General features: G+C 38.1%; 1 protein-coding gene across 1 annotated transcript; it reads left to right on the plus strand.

Annotated features, from left to right (window-relative positions):
• Nucleotides 1-386: 386 nt before the first annotated feature.
• mxra5b (matrix-remodelling associated 5b) lies at nt 387-19,610 on the plus strand. Its single transcript, XM_059029021.1, has 7 exons — nt 387-863; nt 4,668-4,894; nt 5,494-5,623; nt 6,010-6,400; nt 7,630-12,450; nt 12,872-13,772; nt 15,544-19,610. The coding sequence occupies exons 2-7, from the start codon at nt 4,716-4,718 to the stop codon at nt 17,450-17,452; spliced, it is 8,331 nt and encodes a 2,776-aa protein (XP_058885004.1). The 5' UTR covers nt 387-863; nt 4,668-4,715; the 3' UTR covers nt 17,453-19,610.
• Nucleotides 19,611-23,524: the final 3,914 nt, after the last annotated feature.

Below are 23,524 nucleotides of genomic sequence, written 5' to 3' on the forward strand. Positions count from 1 at the left end.
TACAGTAGTGATCAGCTACATCTTTCAAAATCATTTAGTGACCTACTTGTTATTTTATCCTGTTTAAATCATGGTAACACTATACCACAGTACTTGAATAATAATAATAATAATAATAATAATAATAATAATATATATATATATATATATATATATATATATATATATATATATATATATATATATATATATATATATATTTACAAGTAGGTCAATGGTTTTTAAAAGAAACAAAACTGGTACAACGTTTTTTTGTTTGTCTAAATAAAATGTCAAAAAAATAAATAATGGGCGTTGTATTTTACGCAGTTAACAGTTTGTCAGGCCCCTCCTCTCTTCAATAAAATCGCATCCTCAGACTGAACTTCAAACTGGTAGTCCTGCTCACGGTGGCGCAGAGCAGACGTGTCCCCAGTACTGCCTCTGCAGTGCTGGCTGGAAACTACAAACTTCTAAAAAAAAAAAAAAATTAATCAACACAGTATCAGAACCTCGCGGTTTTATAACTTGACACCGCTGTCAACTACATGGACCCTATTAATGTGTGATTTTTTTTTTTTTTTTTTAAATTGAAGAATAAATGTTGCACAGGATACTGCATCAAATGTAATAAAATATAGCGGTCACTTTGGTGTTGAGGAATTACAAGCTGGGCACTTGCACAGGAATAGTGCTGAAATCTATGAAGCGCAACTGTGCATTTAAGTAACCAACTGGACTTTGGGATTGTAATGTGAATCTGTTGACACTGAATTAACTTGTTAATTGTGGTCTGTGTAAGGCCAAGAAGAAAAACGTGGGACTAAAATGAGCACTTAAAGAATGAAGAATGATGTCACTTTTTATTACAGCAAGATTTTAAGGTACGGTACCGTTTGTTGTTGTTGTTGTTGTTGTTATTGTTTTTTACCATGTGACCGAAGCACAGTTGTTTAGGCAAATACGATACGAGTATTAATTAATGCTAAAGCAGACTATATTTGTAACATATATTTATAACATTCCCATCAGGGTATATATGGTATACGTCTGGGAAGATGACACAGGTAGAAGAACCATACCATAACGTACTGCGTTAAATTAGTCCGAAAAAAAGGTAAAGCAAAAAAAAAAAAAAATGCGGTGAATTGAACTGTTACGGAATCGGATTTGGTAGTGTTGAAGTTGTAACTCGAGCATGTTATTGATTAAAATAGTGTTAGATCATACATACTGTCAACTCAAGCACACACGCAAACACATTCTCCAGTGGCAGCAAAATCAACAGGATTTCAAATGTGTGTACCCTAATAAGAAGCATCTGAATAAGAAAACTAATGAAGAATGGTGACTTGAGCGTGGTGCGGGAACTTGAAAGCGCATTTTACACTGTACTAAATATCCAAGCGAACACCAGTTGATGTTTATGTGGTTTATAGACCTGTTAACTGAGCAAGCAGTACTGTGTCAGACTGCTCATCCATATTTTCACTGGATCCTGAATTTTGGATTCCAGTCATTATCCTACGTAGAGCTTTAGCGAAATCTAATTGGCTACGGGACTATGATTGATAAACCGTAAGTATAAACCACAATGCATATAACTAGATAGATAAAAGTACACCTAAGCTCAGCGTTTCGATATGTTGTACATATCTTTCTCAAGGGAGCCTGTGTTTGAATCAAAACATTGGAGGTATTTATAGGTTTTTGACGGCATGACAACTACTTGTTATTATTTACATTCAAATCCATGATTTATTCTTACATGATGTAATGGTGTGTTCTATATATTGTGACATCATTTTTACTTCTATCTTTGAATCTGTATTAATTCTAATTAACATTACTTTATATAAACTTATATTTTTATTATATCATGCAATGCTGGCTCTGAGGATCAGTCTAGATTTGGCCTCCCCAGCGCATCAGCATGCACAACTTTTGAATGAATTTTGTTTATTTATTTAAATGTTATATATTTATTGAAGTTAATTAGTTCATTCTTTTCTGTTGTGTCCCGCTGACATAATTGTGTTCAGTCTATTTATCTATTTACTTTCTTTTATTCTTCTATATGTCGCATTGTCTAATTTGAGCTGTTCTAATACTACAAACTTTACATCATTTATGTCATGTCCCTGACTGGTGAAGTGCTGTACTATTGGTTCATTCATTTTTTTTATTTCTAATTAATGAAAGGTGGTTCTGAATTCTTTTATATAAAGTAGTTCCAGTCTCTCCAACATATTTGATTTCATCACATTTTTCACAGGCTATTCCATAAACAACATTCCTATTTTTACAGTAGGTATTAGTTTTTAGTGGATATGTGGTGTTCTTATGTTTAATTATATTTTTACTTTTGTCTATGTATTTACACACTTTACATCTACTACAACTGGGGCCTTAAGAAATACTTTTTTAAATTTTTCTGAATTATGTAGAATCTGCAAGTGTTTCCAAACTATTTTAGAAATATTGGGCAAAAGTTTAGAGTAAGTCATTATTAATGGGACTCTTTTGACCTTTTTATCTCTATTTTTATAATCTAGTAGATCATCTCTTTTTAGTTTATCCACTTTTCTTAACTCCATCTCTATAATTCTTTCTTTGTATCCTCTTTTTTAAGATTTGTTTTTAATACATATATATATAAACTTTTATATATATATATATATATTTGAAATGTATTCTAAGACTAGCAACAGATATAATTATGTTAAACTAGTATTCTACATTATATTTAAAATCCCCTAGCACCAAAACTATTCAGACAGTTACATTTAAAAATCCATATACTGTTTTATATGTTCGGTTCAATTGTGTAAAAAAAAAAAAAAAAAGTAAAAAGGCTTGGGGAAACTAAAGTTATTTGAACTCAAACATATTCATACTTTAAATGGCATACCTCAACAGGTAATGAATGGCATATTAGTGTCAACTGAGTAATCTGTCTTTGTGTTTATAAGGAAACTTTCAAGTGTGTCAGTATCAGCAATAGGCAAGAAAAATGTGTGTACCGACCCACAGGAACTCTGCGTTGGCCCTTGAGCTCCCACAGGTTCGCCTCATTGAGCACCAGTGACTCCAGGCAGACTTCCCTGTCTTGCCTCACCTCCAGAGTTTAGTAACTTGGTAGCATTGCTTAGATTCAGTGGTTGAAATGAGGACTGGCGTGACACCGGGTTTGTTGGTATAGTACATGCTGGAGGTAATAACAGCATTAGTGTCAAAGGAAATAAACATTTGCAGCACACAAATAGACTTTAGAGGCAAGTGAAGCAATGTTCATTTCTGAGGATTAATCATCACTGTCTGTTTGAGCTTGATTTTTTAATATGAAGTTTTCACAGATGGTGACGCCTAACAGCTTTTTACAGTTTTAAGGAAAGGATGACAACTTTTTTTTTTTTAGGAATTTGTGTTTAAGAATATTTCCCCCCCCCCCCCTGTATTTTACTTAAAGTCTGCACTGGAGAGAATGAGGCATTTAGTCTCTATTTCCACCATTCTCCCACCATAATTTCTGTTTTAGAGAATTATTGATAAAGTGCTGCCAAATAGGTACCTGATGTTTTGCTCAGTAATGTGTTCTGCATTTCAGTAAAAACTTGAAGTCACGCTCTTCCATGATAGATTTTAAATAACACAAAATCTAAGTTTTTTTCACTGTCTTATTGGCAGGCCAGCAGAAATATGGTATACATTTAGAAACCATGAACATTCCACAGAGCCATTCAATTCTGTTCATTAAACTGAAAAGTCATCAAATCAGGTCAAATAAAGGCAAGCCCAAGATTTCTTTGTAGTGATGAGTCTATCCTAATATAGTGGTTTGAACATCAAAAAGTCTTTGGCTTGCCAGCGGTCTTATGTTGATGGCTTACGCTGGGGAGAGGTACTGTAAGAAACGTTTCCTTTTTAATGAAAATTCCCTTTTTTTAAAAGTGTTTTTGAGCCAATTTTTGCCACCTGACAACAAGTGTATTGGAATTTTGTTTTAGGATGTAATCTTTTGACTATTTCACTTATTGAAACACAAAAGCAAAGCATAAACTGAGATGAGAGGCAGTTCCTGAAATAAATACAAACTTTCATTGTTCAGATTCTTCTAAGAATGCAATAACATATTCCAGACTGGCATTGTCAATTCCACAGGACTGAACTTTCACAGGGACGTTCAGATATCCTTTCTGATTTCTAATTTTGTTTGAACTCTGTAGCACTTGCAATATTATTTGAATTAATATTTTCACCCATGTTTTTTAAAGAACTTCATGACTGTTGGGACATGGAGTGGCTCAATTCAAATAAGTATGCCTGCCATTCCATGTTTTATTTTTCTTTACAAAAGACTGTTTCCTAGGGGGCTAGTTAACACTGCAGGCCTTCACCTCTAGTGCCTTGGGTTCAATTTAAGTTCAGTCCACATCACAAAACCACCACACTGTGTTGCACAATTGGCAGTATATGCTGTGGAGAGGCCAGGATTGAAAGGCAAAGGGTTTTCAGGTCAGGGTTAGAAAATGTAATTTTTAAGCAAGACACAATTGAGACTGCCCCCCTACCCCTCCCCCCCAATGCTCAGAAAAAAAGCAGTGCTGACCCAATTCTATCTTATTGAACTTTTAGGACTACTCAATTTTTGCAACTTTAAGTTAACACAGGTACTTTTTTTCTTACAGTGACTTCAGCTTGTGGAAGGAAAAAAATCTCTTCAAGAAATCTTCAAGATGGCATATCTTCACACACTCTCCTTGGTGCTGATTGTGGCATTAGGGCTGCCAGAAGCAGTGGTATCCTGTCCTCATCCTTGTGCCTGTTATCTTCCCACTGAAGTGCACTGCACTTTCAGATCTTTGATACAAGTGCCTGCCAGAATTCCCAAACATGTAGAAAGAATCAATTTAGGGTTTGTATTTTTTTTTTCTTTTTTGCTAAAATGCACTCTGGCCCTGGATTCTTAACATTTTAAAGAATACAGTGGCATTTATTAAATTATGCATTTAAACTGTGCACTCCAGGATAGCTTCTATCAGATGTAATTCACCTAGTTTCCAAAGGAAGCCCAGGGGGAAACAGGCCAACTACTTCCAGTCAAGCACATGTGCTAAATAAACGGGTTTGTATTACATGGTATTATTTGTAGCAGGCCTTACTTTTTGAGTATTTTCCGATTTCCCTTGGGTTGTTCAACTCCAGCCAAACGTGTGGTTGGTGTTTTATCTGGGGTACAATAGAGATGTATTAAAATATGTCAACAACAGCAAACTGTAGGGGTATCCAGGATAAAAAGGGCCAAGAAAAACATACCTTATTGAATTGGTAGTCTTTACAGTTGATATCAGTCTTGAATAATGTGTGAGTTTTCAATGTGCAAAGGTTGTGCTCAGCACCCTGTTGAAGCCTAATAGAAGTAATACATGCGCAAATGCAATTTACAGCATGCCTCATTCGTTTAGTAGTAAATGTAATACCTGTGAATACCCATTCCTTCTTTCTTTTTTTAAGGTTTAACACTATAAATTCAATAACCGAAAGCTCCCTTGCTGGACTCAGAAAATTGGAACTGCTCATGATTCATGGAAATGACATACACAATATACCTAATGCAGTCTTTAAAGATCTGATATCATTACAGGTAAAACTTAATTTATGTGATAGTTTAGTGATTTATGCTGGAAAAATAAGCATATTGTTTGATGATTTTCGTGTAAGATGTATTTTCTGTTAAAATAATTCCAGGTATGACAAGGTTCTGTTACACATAATGCATATACAGTGGTCACACCATTCTGATACTGTCTCATGGTAAAGTGGATTGCTCTGGCAATGTTTCTTAGCAATTAATAAACAGTGTTAGTATTTGATGATGTACTGTAAATTCGAGGCACACATTTTAATCTGCTTTAGAATAATTTGACAATAAAGACAACATTTTAATGTATTATGTCACAGCTGTAGATCATGCAATCTTTTTGTAGTGTTGCTGTAACAAAGGTCTCTCTCTCTTTCGCTTTTCTTTAGGTGCTCAAGATGAGTTATAACAAAGTAAAAGTTATAACTGGACAAACCTTTCAGGGACTATCAAGTTTGATGAGACTGCATGTGGACAACAACAAGATTGAATTTATTCACCCTGATGCATTTAGCGGGATGACCTCCTTGCGGCTGGTCCACCTTGAAGGGAACCTCCTCCAGCAGCTTCACCCCAATACCTTTGCAACATTTTCATTCCTGCAGTATTTTAAAATGTCGACAGTAAGGCACCTCTATTTGTCTGATAATGCCATTAGGACACTACCCAGTGAGATGTTCAGAACTCTGCCCCTACTGGAGAATGTCTATCTTCATGGAAATCCATGGACATGTGACTGCAGATTGAATTGGCTTCTGAACTGGAATAAAAACACAGGAGGTACATAAATATATCTATGATATATGTTTTTTACACTCAGTCGGCATTAGTTAACTTGTGCTAGCCAAGTGTAATCATTCCTATAAGCAGGTGCTGCTTTCTTAATTTTTTATGCATGCTTCAGATATTACAGTTTACGGTGGTTTTGGTATTAGAATCTGTTGTGAGCTCAGCAGCGACTGGTCCAAGTACTGTATGATGCAAGTTTCATTCAGTATACCCTCAACCATATCTTAAGCTGCATGGCAAGTTGAGCTGTGCTCTGATTGGCTGAAACAACCTAGAGCATTATATAAAATCACATAATCACATGGCTCAGGAAACTTCATTACTTTATTTGGTCCCAAATCAAATTTTTACAACTACATTCCATAGTACTGTAACGGGGAAGTGTTACGTGTGTGTCAGACACAGATCATTGGGGACTGACACGCCACACAGGTGCACAGATTTAACTCAACACAAGTGCTGACACTAGGGTACCAGCAATGTCAGATTTAATAAAGAAAGCAATATAAAACAAAGCTAAAAATAAAAGATTGCCACACAAGGCGATCACTAGCCTCATTAAAAGAGACGTCCCGCTCCAGGAACCTACTACATTACGAAACCCTCTCTATACTGTTTGGGATCAACATCCCCTAAACTAACCTACTGCTGTTGCTCCCAAAGTCCCGGCCTCCCAGCAACTCTGGGTCATTGCGACGGTCCTGGCTGAGCCGAGCCTTCACCGTCTTGCAGTTGAAGTGTTCTGTAGTAGTTAATCCTGTGGAGCGGACTCTGTCCTCCTCGATGTCAACAAAGTGCCCTTCTGTGTAGCATGGTGGTGCAGTCGCTTCGAGTTGTGGCGCAGACGCCCTTTGAGCTGTGTGCAGCCTCCCCGGGCATGCCCCCCAGCAGAACCTCCCAATCAGCTCAGTGCTGGATGAGCTAACCTGCTCAATTAGTTGCCTAGCAACGAGTTTCTGGTTCCATGTCCCAGCTGCACACATTTGCGCAAGGACCAGCAACAGGGCTCTCCCTGTAACAAGTACAAGACTTGGTATCTTAAAGATTGTATGAAGTTTTGCCACAAGAACAGAAATGCATAGAAGTTTGTTTAAGCAATTATTTTCACAATTGTTGCAGAAATTTCTTGCAGGCAATTAATAATAAATGACGTATAGCAATATTATGGCAGGTTTTTAATAGGTACAACACATATTCTTAATTTTCATTTGTCTTTACAGGTGTTTTAAAGTGCAAAAAGGATAAAGCCTATGAAGGAGGGCAGATGTGCCCAATGTGCTCCAAACCCAAGCAGCTAACAAAGAAAGAGATCATGCAGCTAGATGATGTTTCTTGCACTAGGCCAACTATTCAGTCACCACTAAAGCACAGCACCAGCTCACCAGGGGAAGACAACGAAAGTGAACTAATGTCTATGGAAGAATATCAGGAACCATTTGGAAATGTTACACTGAATATGACAGATGAGCATGGGAACAAAGTAGACTTGAACTGCCGAATCAACTCCCCAAGCGATTCTACCAAAATTAAATGGGACCACATTAATCCACAGCAGATCGCTATTAATATGACTCTTTCACTTGATGTGGAATGCTCGATAGATCGTGAAAGGTATGAAAAATTATGGAAGCTTATCGCGTACTACAGCGAAGTACCTGTTCACTTAGAGAAAGAAATTATGCTGAGCAAAGAACCACATTTAAGCTTCAGATATAAGCAAGATATTGAAAAGGATGCATACTATTTTACAGGTGTGAAAGCAAATATCTTAGCCCAGCCTTCCTGGCTGATGCAATCATCTGTCAACATACAGTTAAACAGAAAGCAGTCAACCACAAAGAATGTAAAGCTAGCTTTTATTACTCGCTTTTCACAAACTCTAGATACAGAAATTACAAGGCGACAGAGAAGCAAATGGGTCATGATAGAATCGAAAGAAGAGACAAAAACAGTTGTGAGTGTAGTTGCTGGGACATTATGTCAGCTGAACTGTAACGTCCTGAGCTCAGGGGATCCTTCGATACAGTGGATGTTACCAGATGGCACTAAAGTGCAGGCTCCACACAATAGCAGAGATAACAGAATTTCTATTTCTACCAGTGGTAAACTAATCATTAAAGCAGTGGACCATTCAAACTCTGGTGTGTATTACTGCATTGCACAAGTCAAGGGCGATCTAGATATAATGGCTTTCCGGGTGTCAGTGCAGGGGGCAACAGTTCAGGCTTTTGCAGGAGAAGGGAGTTCCCTAACTAAATATACTGGCGAGCCTATTGCTCTGCCATGCAATGCTTCTGCTATACCCGATGCACAACTTGATTGGATTCTTCCAAACAATACTATTGTAAATGTTTATTCAAACACGACTAGAGGTTATGTGTTTCAAAATGGCACACTATTCATTCAGCAGAGCCAGATCAGTGACAGTGGATATTACAGGTGCGTAGCTGTAAATCAGCATGGGGTAGATACATTTGCAACCAAGATAACAGTTATAAGGAAGAGAGCATCACCCCCGTCCAAAAGGATTTCCATGAAACCACAGTCTGTTTCAGGGGTATCCACAAAAATTAGAGTAAGAGTGAATGAGGATGAAGAGGCGTCTGGAGATTCGAACTTTCAGCAACCCCAACATGAAAGGTTATCCAGCAACAGTGACACAAGGAGTGAAAGTGGAGGTAATCAAAATAAAACACCTGGGTATCGAAATAGAAATTCTGGAAGAAGATTGAGGATAAAAAGCAGATTAAAACCAAAAGGAAGCGCTGTGCCAGAAGGTCAACGGACATTTGACGCAAGGAGAAGAGTTAACGTGTCAAATAATAAAATTGATCCGCAACACTGGGCGGACATTTTGGCGAAGATACGTGAAAGAACTGCTGCAAAAACAACAACATCACCATCATCAGATGATGGTGTAGTTTCTAGAACATCATCAACCAAAAATGTTAAGAAAATTAAGTCCTCAGCATCTAAACATTTGAATACAAAGGAACATGAGTCCTCAGATAACACAGAAAAATTATCCACAGATGAGACCAATTTTGAAGACGAGGAACTTTTTCCAGTAACCACGCCAGAAAGTAGATTTAGTCAAGATAACAGTCGCTTGGCTGCAGAACCCACATATTCAAATAAGGAGATTGACCACACTTACCAAATCTCTGCTCCCCAAACTTACATAGACTTGAATATCGTGAGTACAACCAATTCTCCAATTTTACAGTCAACCTCTATCCCACAGGAAACAAAAGACTTTGTAGAATCTTTCCAGGAAAATTATGTAAATGAACAAGATCCAAAAACATCAATGGCCACTGCCATGCACATTATGGATATACAACAAAACCACATTGACACATTGGAAAAAAATACTGTTTTTATTGTTTCAAGCACTTCATTAGTTTCTGTAAGCACAACAGAGCCTGAAAGGTCATCAAAGCAAACTACTTTTTCTACTACAGATTCAAAATTAAATGAAGAAGGAATCCAAGACATATTTAACGCAGTCAGTTTTACACCATCATTTGGTGACGTTATTATTACTGAAGCACCCAGTCTATTTAGCAGAACATCCACTACAGAAAATATATCAAAGCAAAAGAATGAACAAAAACATCATAGTACATATGAATCAAGAAACCCAGTAAATGCAATAAACACGCATTTGTCTCCTGAAATTATCAAAAGCACAGCAGCTAGCACTACAACAGAGACAACCCAGGATAATTCAACCGCATCACATTCTCGTCAGAGGCCATATTCAAGGAGGAGGCTTGGTAACAGAAGAAGATACAGACCAAGAACAGGCCAAGTTATTCCACATAGACCTACAACTACGATGAAAACAGAGAGAACATCTTTATCAGTTATAGCTCTTACTACTTCACAAACATCAGTGATGATGCAGTCTACAAACGTCAAATCAGATATCAGAGAATCTGAATTAGAAAGACAACTTCCAAAGACATCATATAATACGAAACCAACAACTACCTCTACTGTGTATATGTCACCAAATCAGACATCTACAGATACTGTTGTTCAGATAGTGAACACAGACTCTGAAGGTAGGCCTGGTGTCATTTCGAATAGCTTTATCAGAAGTACAAATCCTCCTGTTAACAATCTGACGGTCAAATCAAACTCTCCAGCTACACAGAGTTCCACAAGTAGTACATTTGTTACACCTGTAGTTTCAAGGACTTTTGGGTCAACCATCTCAGGAAGGGGACCTGAAAAAACTATTAAAATCCAAGTTGCTACAGAAGCTGTTCCTACATCTACACCATATGTAGGAAGTTCACTGGCAATCAATCCAACAGACTTTATAAACTTTGGTGTTACCACAACAAAAGCTCTTGACCGAATTATTACTACAACACCTAACCCGGGAACTATTCAGAATCCTAAGAGGTGGCTTCCAGATAAGGAAAAACAGCATAAAATCATTCCAAAATTAGTTTATCCTGGTCAGACTACAAATCACACTGTCACACCTGCAAAAGATGAGCCTACCAAACAAAAATATACTATAGGAGTGCTGCCAATCCAACCTTCCTCCCCACCAGCTCCCAGCAATACTAGCGAACATTATTCGAAAATTACAACCATACAGGTTGATCAGACCCCTAAATCCCATGCAAAACCAAATACGTCTAATATAAATGCACATGTGAAAAATAAAGAGATACAAAAAACACATGGAGAAGGATTCAATAACAGCCTTCTATTAACAGCTAATAAACCCAGTATATTCACTAGCTCTAAACAAGGTTTTGTTCTTACGAAACATATTGCTGTTAAAGTAACAGCAAGACCTCCCATTCCATTTACCAGATCCTGGCCTCAGAATCCTAAAATAAATACATCTTTCACCAGCAAACCAGAAATGATAGCATTTGCAGGACAGGCCCCACCACCAAGGAGAAATTACGTCTCCATTACCATGCCAACAAGAAGACCAGCAACAACTTCAGCTTCTCCGCCATACAGACCACGTCTACCTTTCCCAAATAGACATTCAAACAGGATACAAACTGGACCTATAGCAGGCTCAAGAAACTTTGGATCAAATTACATCCCTGACAGGCAAGGTACTGGTGTTAGACTGCCAAGCATAAATCAAAGGTACCCATATTATCAGAATGGAAAAAATCCTTACTTGGTACAGAAACCAAACCTGTCCAAGACACCCACTAGGACCAAACCACCTGCTACTACTGCCACAACACAAGCTGAAGAACCAAGTACAGTTCCAGTCAGAGCATCAGCAGTCTCAACACCTAGACCTGCTACTACTGCCACAACACAAGCTGAAGAACCAAGTACAGTTCCAGTCAGAGCATCAGCAGTCTCAACACCTAGACCTGCTACTACTGCCACAACACAAGCTGAAGAACCAAGTACAGTTCCAGTCAGAGCATCAACAGTCTCAACACCTAGACCTGCTACTACTGCCACAACACAATCTAAAGAACCAAGTACAGTTCCAGTCAGAGCATCAACAGTCTCAACACCTAGACCTGCTACTACTGCCACAACACAATCTAAAGAACCAAGTACAGTTCCAGTCAGAGCATCAACAGTCTCAACACCTAGACCTGCTACTACTGCCACAACACAATCTAAAGAACCAAGTACAGTTCCAGTCAGAGCATCAACAGTCTCAACACCTAGACCTGCTACTAGTGCTTCACTTTTAGCAGTAAGGAAAACCACTACGACAGTGGCAAGTAGCACCAGAATCCCACCAATAACAAGAACAACATCACTCATTACAACTACCACTCGCCCACACTGGAATGGTGTCTATAATCACAGGCTCCCAATTGCCCCATTCATTCCAAAAGTAGAAACACCTATTCAAAATGGCTTAAGCATACCACATCCTTCACCCAATGTAAGAGTCTATCGAGGAAGACCTAAAATTACGAACAACCTGCATACAGTGTCCGTTCAAGCTGAAATGGATGCTGTGCTCTCATGCGATACTGTGGGAGAACCCAAACCTTTCCTTACATGGACTAAAGTATCTACTGGTAAGCACAATTATTATTATTATTATTATTATTATTATTATTATTATTATTATTATTATTATTATTATTATTATGTCATTTACAAGTTTTATTTTCAATGGATGAGTGTCAATTCCTTTTTTTCTTTCATCTGGCTTGAAATTAAATTTCTATGTCAATTGATAGTTGACAATATTCCCTTCAAAAAAGATAATAATGTCATGCTTTTCAACCATTCTTTTCTGTTGCACTGTACTCGAAACCTGAATAGGCAACCAGGATTTAACAGGTTGGGATTAACAACATAATTTAGTTGTTGTCAGCTTGTTCATTATATAGTTAAGATTAGGAAATGTGACAAATTATGAAGGTTGCTTCTTTCTTGTGAATGCTTATGGCACAATAGTTTAAAATATGCAATATAATGTTGTTATTTTTGTAGGAGCTGTGATTGCAATTAACAGAAAGATCCAAAGATTTGAAGTACTGAAAAATGGGACTTTTGTGATTCAAAATGCTCAACTTCAGGACCGTGGACAGTACCTTTGCACTGCACAAAACCAATACGGTGTGGATAAAATGATAGTTACATTAATTGTTTTAGCTCAGCAGCCAAGAATGCTTGTATCCCGCTATCAAGATGTTACGGTTTATCTTGGAGACAGTGCAAACATGGAGTGCAGGGCACAAGGACTGCCAGCCCCTCAGATATCATGGATATTACCAGACAGAACAATCATGCGTGCAGCCACCCAAACTGGCAGTCGAATAATGCTGTTTGAAAATGGAACTTTAAGTGTCACATCCACTAATTTTCCAGACAGAGGAATTTACAAATGTATAGCAAGTAACGCAGCTGGGGCAGACAGTCTATCTGTCAGGCTTCATGTTGCAGCATTGCCTCCTATGATTCAGCAACAAAGGAGTGAGAACTTTACCGTTGCAGAAGGACAGACTGTTTACATTCACTGCACTGCCAAAGCTGCTCCTGTGCCTAACATTCGATGGATCCTCTTCGATGGAACACAGGTCCGACCGTCTCAGTTTGTGAATGGCAACTTGTTTGTTTTCCCCAATGGAACCCTGTACATACGCAACTTATCCTCAAAAGACAGTGGGAATTATGAATGCATGGCAAGCAACGCATTAGGGGCTTCCAGAAGGACAGCAAGCGTGACGGTAAAGAAGAAAACGACCACTGCTAAAATTACAGCAACATCGCCTCAGAGAACAGATGTCACTTATGGCGGTGCGCTGAGACTGGACTGCTCTGCTTCAGGTGATCCAGGTCCAAGAATAATATGGAGAGTGCCTTCAAAGAAACTTGTTGATACACAATACAGGTAAGCTATATTTATCTTTATAAAACTGAATGTTCGGATGCTGCATGCTGATTGGCTGCCGAGGGGTTTTAAATCGTGCATCAATATAGTTTAATGCGTGGCAGAACCTATTTTTGTCTAATTACAGTTCGATTCATAAATTATCAATACACAACATATTAAACTCGCAACAGAGAGCCTGAGTATAGTTTCTTATTACTACTCTGTTGTGCTTTATTACTTATTTTTCTCAATCATTTTTGCTAAAAGCAATATATATATATTTACAGTCGCTAAGTTTTTAGCCGTGTTTTAATGTTATTGTAGCCGTTTTGGCTAGTTATCCCCCGTCGCGACCTAGTGCATTACAAAGCCTGCAACTAAATTTCGCCCTTCCCCCGGGTCTAACATGTTCTCGGCTGCGTGTACTCTCATTTTAACTAGCTTCCGGCATTTGAGGTAAGTAGCTGGACAGGGCTACAATTAATAATTTTGATCCCGGCTGGGATAAAATATTATTATGCCTCCAACCCAACCACAGTATGTTAATGCAACACGACCCACGCCCTGTCGTGTGTTAACCCTTACATACTGCACAGAATAAAATACTTAAACTGTATGTTTAGTATATACATATTTTAATTGACAGTATTCATTTTTATGTACCATAACTAAATATGTATTATTTAAAGTGTAGTATCTTAACCTTTAAAAGCTAGTTTACTGCTGTTTTCACTGGCATCCATTTTGTTATTTAGTTCAACTTTGCATTTCTAAGACATTTTCAGCTGAAAGTACAACTCTAAAGCTCTATCCTCCAAGTTGGTCTGCAGGTATTTAACTCCCCTGTGCAATCTATGCAAAGGAGTGTCCTTTGCTGAGGAAATATTTAATCATTAATGTTTTATCATTCGTCTGTCCCACAGTTTCACACTGGCATAGCATGACTCTTATCTAATAAGTGCTTACCAACACAACGTTGAACGTTTCTCTATAGTGTTGTGCCTTCAGACACATTTCAATGCAAAACCAATAAATAATTATATAGCTTTAGACATCTTAATTGAGTTTTTATGCAGAATAAGAAAAGTATGTTGTGGAATGAACAAATCAATTATCAGTATGCTTTATTATTATTATTATTATTATTATTATTATTATTATTATTATTATTATTATTATTATTATTATTATTATTTATTTCTTAGCAGGCACCCTTATCCAGGGCGACTTACAATTGTTAAAAGATATCACATTATTTTTGCATACAATTATATTGTTTATACTGAGTATGAACTGAGTGTACAGTAACATAATTGAGAAAACACATATATTTTTAAAATTACATTACCATATGTGATATTGCTGGCTAAAATGAAGTAATTGCACTTATAAAAGTTTTCCTTAGTTTATTTGCAAGGTAATTGAGCAGTTTCCCTTGCTTATGCAGTGCATTTACTGTGCATTTATCATGGTATGCCACAGTAACATTTTATAAGGGTTTAATTGTATAAAGAATGTTTTAAAATAAATAACAATTAAATGAAAACCTACACTGATAAAGTTAATGTGTGTTTATCCTTAAGAGATTGTAATTACTAATAAAACCATCTGGAAATGATTACAACCCAATTCTGGCCCATATTTTGTTGGGCTAGAGTGCATTCAGTGTTGTTCCGTATGGATTTGAACCTTTAAAAAGGTTAGTGTTCATATGCTCAGGACACATACCCATGTCATTAATCACATGCTGCATGAATTATAATCATTTTTATTTTTGGTTTATTTTCAGTTTTGATCCCAGAATAAAAGTGTATATTAATGGAACGTTAGTGGTTCAGATGGTTACTGAAAAAGATGAAGGAGACTACTTGTGTGTTGCCAGAAACAAAATGGGAGATGATTATGTGCTACTGAAAGTAAATGTGATGATGAAGCCTGCAAAGATCGAATACAAACAACAAACCAACAAGAAGGTGACGTACGGAGGAGATTTGAAAGTTGACTGTATAGCTTCAGGGCTGCCCGACCCTGACATCACTTGGGGTCTTCCTGATGGTACTATGGTCAACAGCGTAATGCAATCAGATGACAGTGGAATACGCACCAGAAGATATGTGGTTTTCAACAATGGCACCCTTTACTTCAATGAAGTTGGAATGAGAGAGGAAGGGAACTATACCTGCTATGCAGAAAACCGGATGGGAAAAGATGAAATGAAGGTCCATGTCAAGGTGGTGGCTGATTCCCCAACAATCAAAAATAAAACATACTCTGTTGTAAACGTGCCATACGGAGAGCCTATTTCATTGAAATGCAATGCAAAAGGAGAACCTGCCCCCAGGATAGTTTGGCTTTCTCCAACCAACCGAATCATCCCAACTTCATCTGATAAGTATCAGGTACACAGTGATGGTATGCTTCTGATACAGAAGGCCCAAAGGTTTGATAATGGAAACTACACCTGCCTTGCTAAAAACTCAGCAGGGGAGGATAAAAAAGTAATCAGAGTGGATGTTCAGGTTGCTCCGCCATCTATTAATGGTCATAGAAATGCAATGAACACAGTCAAGCAAACAGCAATCAAGGAGCAACGCAAACTATTTGACTGTAAAACTGAAGGGATGCCGCTTCCCCGTGTAATGTGGCTTTTGCCAGAAAATGTTGTTCTTCCTGCACCGTACTATGGAAGCAGGATCACAGTGCATCGTAATGGTACCCTTGACATTAAATCCATAAGAAAAACGGATTCGGTGCTGTTGGTCTGCATCGCACGCAATGAAGGAGGGGAGGCCAGGCTTATTATAGACCTAGATGTTACAGAAAACTTGGAGAAACCTGTACTTAAGAACCCACTAAATGAGACTTTGGCATTAACTGTTGGTACCTCTGTAAGAATGAATTGCTCTGCAGAGGGTAGACCAACACCAGAGATTGTCTGGATCCTTCCTAATGGATCACAGCTTACTAGTGGCAGTCAGTTATACAGAGTGTACCACGGACAGGATGGTACCTTGCACATCAGCAGTCCCTCTGTCACAGAAGCAGGCACTTATCGTTGCTTGGCAAAGAATGAAGCAGGGCAGACAGAAAGAACGGTCTTATTAGAAATTGGTAAAATAACAGAGATTAATAACCCATACACTGGTTTGGTAAGCATCATTAACGGGGAAAACCTACTCCTCCACTGTAGTGCTGTTGGAAGTCCCCCACCCAAACTTTTCTGGACATTACCCAACGGGATGATTCTTAACCGTCCTCAAACAGTGGGCCGCTATGCAGTTCTGCAAAATGGATCTCTTACTGTTCAACAAGCATCCGTCTATGACAGAGGGACCTATTCTTGCAAGTCAGTCAATGAATATGGAACCTCTGTCATGAGTGTTCCAGTGATAGTCATAGCGTACCCACCACGGATTACAAATGGGCCAGCGCCTGTGACGTATGCCAGTCCTGGAGCTGCAATCCAGTTAAACTGCATGGCCATAGGAATTCCTAAGGCAGATATAACATGGGAGCTGCCAGACAAAACACGTCTAACAGTAACATCTCATGCACGGCTTTTCGGCAACAAGTACCTTCACCCTCAAGGTTCACTAATTATCCAGAAGCCATCCCAGATGGACACAGGTTTTTACAAATGCACTGCTAAAAATCTAATAGGAAGTGATTCAAAAGCAACATATGTTCATGTATTTTAATTTTTCAGTGATTTATGTTTTTTATGTATGCCCAAAGAACTGCCCAAGTCAAGTGCAAAAATACTGTTAATAAAGATATGACTACAGACTCATTGGTTTGGCTGAAAGTGGATAGTACAACATGTACCATGCTTATGACAATAGTACTGTAAAGTATGTAAGTTAAGACACACTCACACACACAAAGGCATCAGTGAAGGGTACTCTGTCTGTAAAAAAACATAACTATGCAATATAAGTATTTGAATATAAGTGCAAAGACACCGCATTCAAAATATAAATGTCTATGTCATCAATATTTAATGTAATTGAGCCACAAAATGTTTCAGATAGATATTTGAATAAACACAAATAGGGACTAAACCATTTGCTTATAAAACAATGCACTTCCACTCATAATATAGATTTATAACGATGTGTTTACTAACCCTAATCTTACTAAAATACTGGCAATGGTGATCAATGTCAATTTTTTAAAAATGGTAACCACAGATATGTTTTTTTTTGTGCATTACAAGGGGTGCTATTTAGAAACTTTAAATACAAACACAACACAGACACTGTATAAGATGATTCTTTTGCTTTTAAATATCCACATTTTATGTTCTGTTTTTTATTTATTTTTTTTAATTATTTGTCTTTAAAAGATTAATGTATAGCTATGTTTATAAGGGTAACATACGGTGTCATGTATATCTTGTAATAAAGAATATCTCCAAATAGCTTGGTTATATCTGAGCTTTTGCTATATTTTCAATAATTATTTCTAGAATAATAGGATTTTTTTTTTAAATAAAAACAATTTACTTAAAACTGGTTTACTTGTTTTATTTTTAAAGCAGAAAGTGTCATTTCAATTATTTTATGTAGAGTTCCTGTGGGTTTAAATTAACAACTTCTGGCAGCTGAGAGGTTTTTGTATTAAATTATATAGGAATGTTAAAACTTAGCTGCCAAGTACCGTATCAAACCAAAAATTTGAAACAGATGGTAATTTGATATTAAATTTCGAATGCAGGTGCCAAGAAGTGACTCAGTACATATTAGCAATGCTACTGTTACAGAGTAAGTTACTTCAAATGTAATTTTAATTATCTTTTTATATGTCCCAATACTATAGCAGATATGTTTTCTTCAGTCTCTTAAGAATTGTATTTAATTTAAACACGTTTTGCTGAAAGAGTGTCACATTGTCAAGATCGAAAATGCATGGCGTACGCAAAAATGACAAAACGTGAATATTCCCCAAATTAACACCATTTGCTTAAGACTTGCAATATTCACATGCATTCACAACACATGCAACATGACGAGATGTGGCGATAAAAGTGGATGGTTCTCAGCTTGCATGTCTTATTGGTGTTCGCTGTAGATACATTTGAAGTTATGCATAGACTTACCAAGGCTCAACGGTATAATGCTATTGGACATTTGGAAGCTGGCGAATCTCAGTCCGCCGTAGCACGCATCTGAATGTTTCCCAGAGCACTATTTGGCACCAATACCAGCAACGTGGAATAACACTTGACCGCCCAAGATCTGGTAGACCACGTGTGACGATGGCAGCCCAGGACAGATTTATACGGCTACGTCATTTACGTGACCGGTTCACCGCTGCAACCTCTACAACATCTGCAGTACCAGCAATGCGTAGAATTTCCGACGAGACTGTCAGAAACTGCCTACGGGAGGCAGGTATCCGAGCAAGAAGGCCAGTTAGAGGAGTGATTCTTACTCCAACATCGTAGACTACGACTTCAGTGGTGTCATAATCACAGAGTATGGCCCATACAAAGATGGAGAAATGTGGTATTCAGTGATTAATCCAGATTGGTCTTCGACGTGCAAATGGAAGAGCCTGGGTATACAGGCGACGTCATGAACATTTTGCGGCCAACTGTGTGCGACAGATTGACAAATTTGGTGGTGGGAGTGTCACGGTGTGGGTGGCAATCTCAGTGGCAGAACCAACCTTGTTCATGTTCAAGGTAACCTGACAGCTCAGCACTATTGTCATGAGATCATACGGCCTTATATGATCCTATTCATGAACCATTGTGACGTCATTTTCCAGCATGACAATGCACGACCGCACACAGCCCGGGCCACCACAGCTTTCCTCACTCAGAACAATGTTCAAGTGCTTCCATGGCCGTCTCGACCACCATATCTGAACCCCATTGAGCATTTGTGGGACCAGCTTGATCGACGTGTGCGATGACATCACCCCAAGCCACAGATGTTACAAGGACTTTTACAGGCTCTTGAGCAAGAGTGGGTTGCCATTCCCCGGCATGTTATCCAGGCTCTGATTCGATCCATGGGCAGGAGATGTCAGGCCGTCATCGATGCCAATGGTGGGCATACCTGTTACTGATTTCTGTTGACCTTGAACTTTGTTTGACCTTTGAAAGTGACTTAATTGAATGTCTTAATGATTTCTGTACATGTTAAGGTTCTTTGGAACTGTCTATTTTACTATGCAACCTGCCATACTAATGCTATAAAAAGTACATTCAAAACACCTATGCGTTTCTTTTTTTGAAGAGTATATTTTATGGTGTTTCTATTATTCTGAGTGGTTCTTCATTTGCTCTAATATTGAGGTATACATTTTTTTTCTCGGTATCTACCTTTAAGCTGATCTGGAGAGTCCTAAATGCTTGGACTAATAGCACTTCTCATTCCATTCAAATTATGTGACAAAGTAACCTTTCAACTCTATCAGCCCCACCCACTCTCTCTGTTTTGACATACAAGATTTGGTCATAATATATACCTGATGAGTACTCTCAGCTTTCAGGAGAAACCCTCTGATGTTGTCATGTCTGAAGACAGACTGCTGGGTTATTCAGCAGATCTATTTTAAAAAAACCTTTTTAGCAGACAGGGGGATCCTGAGCCTCAGACTGACCCTGCTGTAACACTGTGCACCCCTCTGGGATCAACTTGCAGCATCTGAATTTCACAATTAAAAAAAACAAAACACTTTTAAAATAGCAAGACATCATTTACCCCAAGTGTTAAGTTTGAGAACTAGCCATGCGATAGAAAATAATATTTATTAAAGCTTAGACAACAAATACTACCTTATACATAGTTTCATTACACCTTTGGCCTTGTCCTTCGAGGTACCCCTGCCCTTAATTAAACTTGATGATAGCGGAGAGGCTGACTGTAGGGAAGCCATGGGCAGGGGGGAAGCTGCCCTCTCTCTTAGCCAAAGCCGAAAAATAGGTGGAGGCTGGGGAGGAGGAGGCGAACTTTGGACGTACAGTGGAGACGAATGGATTGAGGTGAGATATAATGTCTTTTCTAGCAGATCATTGGACGAGTTGTTTATCGAATGACGAATGAGATACTTACCATTTGACTGATGTTCTGATAATGAGGGAGTCAAATATGTTTGATGTTTATGATTTGAATTCCCTAAATGAAACATCTGAGACACATGCAGGTGCTCTTAAATAAATATTTATTTTTTGAGGTTTTGTGGTAACATCAACAGTTTTTGTTTGTTTGTTTTTTGGCCCACTGTATCATAATATAAAAGAATCAGCACATAAGAACATAAGAACAAATGAAAGGAGCCCATTTGGCCCATCAATGCTTGTCCAGTTCCTAGTAGCAACAACTTAGTAACCCATTCAATACATACACCGCTTTCTGTGTAAAAAATATCTATCCTGAGTCTGTCCTAAGTCTGTTTCTACTTAATGTCTGACTGTGTCCTCTGATTTCTGTGCTGAGTTTTAAAAATTGTCAAGGGGTAACTTTATCAACTCCTTTTAGATTTTAGAACCTTCAATCAAGTCCTTCCTACTTTTTCTCAGTCCTAGGCCAAATAGATTTAGCTCCCTCAATCTATCTTTCTTTAAGCCCTGTGATTAGTCTGGTTCATGTCAAATGTTTATAAGTAGTGGTTAGGGCTCTGGACTCTTGACCGGAGGGTCGTGGGTTTTTGCCTGAACTAGTTTGAATTAGGTATCTTCTGAGATGTATCTGCCAGAATATGTTACATAGTGACACACAAAGGTCTGATATTCAAATCCTGTGAGATTCATATACTGCAGCTGACTTTACTCACTTAAAAATTAAACTGGGCTAACTTCACATCTAACTGGGGCCAAGTCCAAATTTTAACAGTAAAGCAGTGTATGTTTTTTGGAAATATTCCCTGTTAATTCATTGTTATTTACAGGTGTCCCTCCTCCATCCACTCTTTTTTCACTGCCTGTTAGTAACTCATACTGTAATCATGTGTTTTTGTGATGATTCACATGAATGGCTTGTAATAGGGAGGTTATTTTTGTTGCAGCTGTCCATAAACAGGATATATGTTTCAGTCACTAGTTTTGCTTTCTTTCACCATCTAATTTTCTCTTTTTAAACCAACAAAAATAATCTGAAACGTCACTAAATAAGTTTTCTGTTTGCTTGTCTTACTTTCAGGAAGGCTGTTACTGTTTCACTTTCTAGGGCATTTCAACTCAGCAGTGTATTTGGGGTCAAAGCATGTTACTGGCTGCAAAGCATTCAGTCAATAAGGGAGGCAGCTAGCGGTTAGTGACAGGAAAGAAGACTTGAAGATGTTAAAACCATTTCACTCTCCAATACATCTCCTAATAGTTCTGTCAAAAATAGGTCTAAATAGACTCTTCAATGTCTAAAGGGATGTTTTGGATTCTTCAAGTCTCTCAAAGATGGTGTTCAAACGACTCAATCTTCACTGCAGATGCTCCCCCTTTAATCTCTGAAAAGGAGAAGCATTTGGAAATAGATCTAAGAATAATCTTCTGCCAATCCTTCACTCCTGCACCGGATTCTGTAGTTGCTCACTAAATTCATCCTTTTGTGTCCTTGTCTGGCAGCAGTTAAAATCTTCTCATACTGCGTGGGTGCTTTGATGTGTTTGTCTTTGACACCTTGGCTGCCTGGCTACATTCCTCAACACAGTCACACTTCTTAGATAATCTTCTCTACATAATTATTTTAAAATTAAAGCTCACAGTCAATCCTAATACATACTGTACTTTAACTACTTTAACTATGGAATGTAGCACAAGTCAAGTATATTACAAGACTAGCAGAATATGCTAGGTGTCTATTTAGTTATTAGACAGGATCCTAGGAATCTGTTTGCTGCGGAATAACGTGGATAGACACAGATTGTCTGTGCTGTTTTACACTTGGGGTGGGGCAAAAAACATGTAAGTGTTTTTTTTTTGTTTGTTTGATAACCAAATCAATGCACTTATCATATAATCATCAACACAGGCAATTTTGCTTTGAATGTACGTTAAAATACTTGTTTACTTCAGTATCTAGTGTGTTGTTACTACTGAACAAACTGTTTAATTAAAGAGGAATGAGTGAATGTCCACAATGATGGTATATTTCCAATAAACTGTCCTTTTTTATTTACAAGTATACTCCTCTTACAGCAATGGTAGTAGGGGTTGAACCGGTGAGATTGTAGTCCTAAACAAAAAGGTTCTGAATAATAATATACAAACAATTACAGTTCAAAGTGCTCCGTGCTGTAAGAGGCAGCGGTAGTGTGGTAGTGTGGCAGTGCAGGTGCTCTGAGTGCTGGTGCTGGCTTGGTTGCTACAGCTCCCGACCTCCTACTCGTCTGCCAACAAAAACAACAATAACAAAAGCAGCGCGTGTTAGTACTGTATCAGGGTAAGGGGGCTGTTCAGCAGTCTTACAGCTAAGCCCCTTCACCAAGATGGCCGACTTCTAGTTCCATCCTGCCATCGAGTCAGCCCAACCCTGAAAAGGCATACCACAAACTTTACTTAACGCCCTTCCAGGTCGAGAGGTAGATTTGCAGTTCAGATTCCTTCCCTCCTGTTGCAGGACAAAACACTTTCTTTTAGCAGTTAATATTTTTTATAATTAAGTGTAGTCCGTATGTGTAAGGTGACCATAATGCTCTGTGTTCAGCGGGACAGTTCAGGCTTTTCAAATCACAACCCAATGCATTCTGGTAAGTGTAGTCCTGCTTCTCTTAAAGGTAAGAATGGTACCTGAGACAGGTAAAACGTTCCAGAATGCATTGGGTTT

The sequence above is a fragment of the Acipenser ruthenus genome, chromosome 8 (assembly GCF_902713425.1).
Source record: "Acipenser ruthenus chromosome 8, fAciRut3.2 maternal haplotype, whole genome shotgun sequence".
Lineage (NCBI taxonomy): Eukaryota > Metazoa > Chordata > Actinopteri > Acipenseriformes > Acipenseridae > Acipenser > Acipenser ruthenus.

What these genes read in the sequence shown, in the direction of transcription:
- mxra5b (XM_059029021.1), top strand. Translation starts at nt 4,716, where the DNA reads ATGGCATATCTTCACACACTCTCCTTGGTGCTGATTGTGGCATTAGGG. An exon ending in CTGGAATAAAAACACAGGAG is followed by an intron (nt 6,401 to 7,629) that starts GTACATAAATAT and finishes TTGTCTTTACAG; the next exon opens with GTGTTTTAAAGTGCAAAAAG. An exon ending in CTTGTTGATACACAATACAG is followed by an intron (nt 13,773 to 15,543) that starts GTAAGCTATATT and finishes GTTTATTTTCAG; the next exon opens with TTTTGATCCCAGAATAAAAG.